Source organism: Drosophila mauritiana, chromosome 2L (genome assembly GCF_004382145.1).
Source record: "Drosophila mauritiana strain mau12 chromosome 2L, ASM438214v1, whole genome shotgun sequence".
In the NCBI taxonomy this organism is placed as follows: domain Eukaryota; kingdom Metazoa; phylum Arthropoda; class Insecta; order Diptera; family Drosophilidae; genus Drosophila; species Drosophila mauritiana.
Genome location: NC_046667.1, coordinates 14963676 through 14967751, shown reverse-complemented (window position 1 = coordinate 14967751; position 4076 = coordinate 14963676). Strand labels below are relative to the sequence as shown.

General features: G+C 43.4%; 1 protein-coding gene across 1 annotated transcript; it reads left to right on the top strand.

Moving 5' to 3' along the window:
* Positions 1–2394: 2394 nt before the first annotated feature.
* Positions 2395–3293, top strand: LOC117147063 (transcription initiation factor TFIID subunit 4). The gene has a single exon (XM_033313826.1). It carries the CDS (start codon positions 2464–2466, stop codon positions 3193–3195), a length of 732 nt encoding a protein of 243 aa, XP_033169717.1. The 5' UTR covers positions 2395–2463; the 3' UTR covers positions 3196–3293.
* The last annotated feature ends 783 nt before the right edge of the window (positions 3294–4076 follow it).

The following is a 4076-nucleotide window of genomic DNA, read 5'->3' as shown; positions in this document are numbered from 1 at the left end:
CGAGTTGCGACTTCGATTTCCTGTGCCTGGATTGACGTCTCCCAGGTCACTTGCCACAACGTTTGGCTGCATTCGTAATTGCTGCGCAGCGAAATTTCCATATGATAATATTTATTCGCTGGAATATGCCTCCATCGCGAGTCGGCTTAACTGCATCTGTCCGTCCTGTGGAGGCTACGCCTGCGCTCCACGCAACACTCGTAAACACTGAGAACAATTCGGGAGTGTTTCTAATAATGGTCCCAATATTCACAGGTTTTCCTTTAGTTTGATCCCAAGTTAAATTATATGCATTTTTGTAAGCCAAAAAAAGAAAATTATTCAATTCAATCTATTATAATAATAACAATAATATTAATAATAATAATATTATAATAAGAATGATAAATATTTAACTTTAACTTTGACTTTAATAACTTTAATTCTCGAATTAAAATTTTGAAAACTTCTTTCTTAGTGCATTTGTTTTCGTTGTCTATTTGACACTGCGCAGGCGGCGAGGATGCTCTGCATCCGACTCCAAGCTCCACCTCCAAATGGCGAACTCCAACTCCGTATCCAAAGTGTGTGGGTGGTCGTTTGAATGCCCTGCCCGGCTGCAAGTCTTTCTCCCGACTCCCAGCGTCGTGTTCGCATTTTTTATTTCCATCTTCCATCTTTCGGAAAGGCCAATGCTTCCACTTCTTCAATCGATTTGAGTTTTATTATCTGGTTGGCATTTTAGTTGAATTGTTAGCTTAGTTTATGCGGCTGACTCCACGGAAATGGCAGTCGGACGTTTTCCCTGCCATGTGTGTACATATGATGATGCAAGGCGCATGAAATTGGCATATACATATATAACCAGGCTATGAAGAGGGAAAGACTAGGCAATATAGGCTGAAAATGAGCTATTACCTTGCATTTTATAACCACATTTTACTGCACTCGACTTTAAAGTAAATTCCACAATAAAACCTAAATACCAAATATAAATATAGTAAGGTAGTACAGTTCTTTCTTTATGCAAAATATAGTATACCTTCCTACCAGGATATTGCACCTTGCACTTAAGTTAAACTCTAATGACACCATTGACCCACCCGCAGGAGTATGTAGCCTACCACCCCTATAAGTAGAAGTAGCGAGGGCTGGAAATTTACAAACTAAAAAACCTAAACAGGTAATTAGGTCAACGCCGCGCCGAGTGTCGCCGGCACGCGTAATGAACCTGTTCGGAAGTTAAGCCAAGTTGAGTTAGCCGACAAAGAGACACATCGCCGTGCATTTCTAATAAATTTCTAACCGACGTCAAAACAACACGCGTCTTGCTCCTGGAAATGTCAGGTAACGTGGCAATTAAAAATGCGGCCCAGCACTCCCCTATGTGCTTGTGTGTGTTTGTGGCTACGATGATCTTTCGGGCCAGAAGTTCAGTGGTGCACGGAAATGTGCGGGACACGGCGACAGGAGTTGGTAAGCGGGCGACTGTCGCGCGCCGCTGTCTTAACTAATATCCGCTCACCCCGACCGGCGACGGACTCGAGGCTTTGCGTCTAGGACGGAGGGCATTCCAGAGGGCATCAGACCGCCTCCATTTGAATAATTAGGCGCTCGTGCCCGTCGAACGTCGCCAGTCGCCCGAGAAGGCCCACTTGCATTCCTGTGCACTTTGCATATCGTGTCCTGCGCCTGCCCATGCCTCGTTTTCCTCCAACCCATTCCGCTCCTGTTGCTGGGCATTGAACAGGAACAAGTGCTTAGCCAGGACCGAGTTAGTGGGCCATAGAAGGCACTCAGAGAAATTCCAATTGAGTTACGAATATGAAAGTCACTAGTTGGAGTATTACCAACACAGATTGTGCCATTTATTCATAGGAGGTTATAATGTTTTTCATAGGGCTTATGTACAGCTATCCAAGTGAAATTAACAGCATACGATGGAAACCCTAAAAGTTAAGATACCTGTTACTGTTATACTATAACATTGAAATGTAATTTATTTTCTTTTTATTTATAAAGATATTTATAAAGTCAGTTGATGTACATTATTTCAGTGTAGGAAAATGTTGCGGTCAACAGTCCACGAGGGGTGGGTGCACTCAAGCGGGGTACACCGGCATATGTTTCCATGGAGGTGTTGCTGATGACTCGTGGCAGCACCACTAGCACCTGGCTGGGTGGCGTAGGATAAGGGCTGCATAGGAATTTGAATGTCCAGCTGATGCATATTGCAGTCGCGAGAATCTAAATAGCACCTTACTCAAAAGTTTGATAATTATCAATATATTATAATAGAATTTCTACCTATTTCAAAGTCCGTAACAGTTTAAATCAACTATAAAGTACTAAGTTTGAAAGGCAGTAACCCTGTTCTGTTACTGTTTTTTGACAACAGCAGCTGTAAAGCTTATTCAGTTAGACTTATCGAAATTTTCACAGCAAAAAAAGGAAGCCTCGTGCAGTTTGTGAATTATATCCGTGATGTCAATTATTTCCATTGAAGTTCCTATTCAGCCGTATGCTGGTCAGCTGCTCATCGTCAATGATCTTATTCTGCCGGACGCAGGCTCTCAGGATGCAAGCAAGGCAAAAGTGTCCATGAAGAAAAATCAACGTGCATCCTTCTTTGACCGCAACAGTATCTTTAAAAAGATAATGAAGCACTTGTCCCAGGGCAACCAGGCGGATGATATCAACATTTCCGAGCAAGAATGGCTTCTGGAGGCTTTTTTGGCCGCCTTGGAGACCTACATGAAACATGTGGTCAAGAAGACTATCGAATTGTGCGAGCATCGAACGAGCTATCATCTGCACAACGACCAACGTTGTGTGATGAAGAACGATATGAGGGTCACGATGATGTTCCTCAACGATCTCGAGATGGCCGACTACGGATCATCGGATGACGAGACCGGATTTTATCGCAAGCGCCGTGCAGAGAACATCGACGAGGAGAGAAAGGTGGCTCGTCTGGAATCGGTGAATGATACGGCCTTGCTGGCCCTCGGCGCTCGAAAGCGCCCGGCGGAACAACCAGCCCCAGATGGTGCTCCAAGTGGATCGAAAGTCGTGCCCTGTGCTCCGGTCCAGCGAACACTTGCTCCGCGATTTAAGCATATGAACATCAGGGATGTTCTGCAGTTTATGGAGGAGGACAGACGCTACGCCCGGTCCAACATGCTCTTCGAAGCATATTTGAAATACAAGTCATAGTTATGTAATTATAAAGACTTTCCAAAACAGATAATTCTGTTTTATTCAGCACATTAAAATGAGAATGCATTTAAATGAACAACTTTTTAAAATTGGTAAATCAGAAAATTTTTAAAAAATGCAATGAAATAAATCTTATCCATATGTGCAAATACATTTCTATATTTTTTTATATTTTACTGTACGTATGATATTCAAAGGAAACCAATTCCTGTAGAATTTTGTTTGCCCCTGCACGCGCGTTACGATTTCAATTGCAGCAATCGCAGTTCAATGAACTTCCTTCTCGCGTAAATCCCCAAATGGAAACCCAATGAAAGCCCAAGGAAACAGGTGGTGTTTGCCGTATCCTTTGTTCGACTGCACTTGGCATTCAATGGATCCCTTGCTCCGTGCACTTTGAACTTTTGTGCTGCACTGCAGCAGACGGATGACAATGGAGCGGGGCACTCAAAGGAATATCCGGCGAGACAGGAAGCATATGCGCACTGGAATCGAGTATCGAGCACATTGCGCATGCGCCGCGCGATAGGAAACGTGATTTTATCGGGGCGGCTCATTATGTTAAGTGCTGGCAATAAAATCAAAGCGCACGCGGCGACACATTTCATTGAACTTCAATTGAAGCCGTTCCCCAAGTCTGCTTGCTCACGTAAGAATTTTTTTGTTTTTTTTTGGTTTTTGGGACATGACCGAGGATCGTGCTAGGAACCTTCTGAGGTGGGGAGCATTAATTTCCATGTAATTGTGGGCATTTTAAAGGGGTTAGTGCGATTATAAATGCATTGAGGCTTGGAATATGTTAACAAGACCTGGCATAGAAAGCGTATTCAGCTGGTGTCAACCTTTGAAGCGGAAGTTTAGAATCTATATTATCAAGT

Coding starts and splice junctions, on each gene's coding strand:
- LOC117147063 (XM_033313826.1), top strand. CDS start 2,464: ATGTCAATTATTTCCATTGAAGTTCCTATTCAGCCGTATGCTGGTCAG.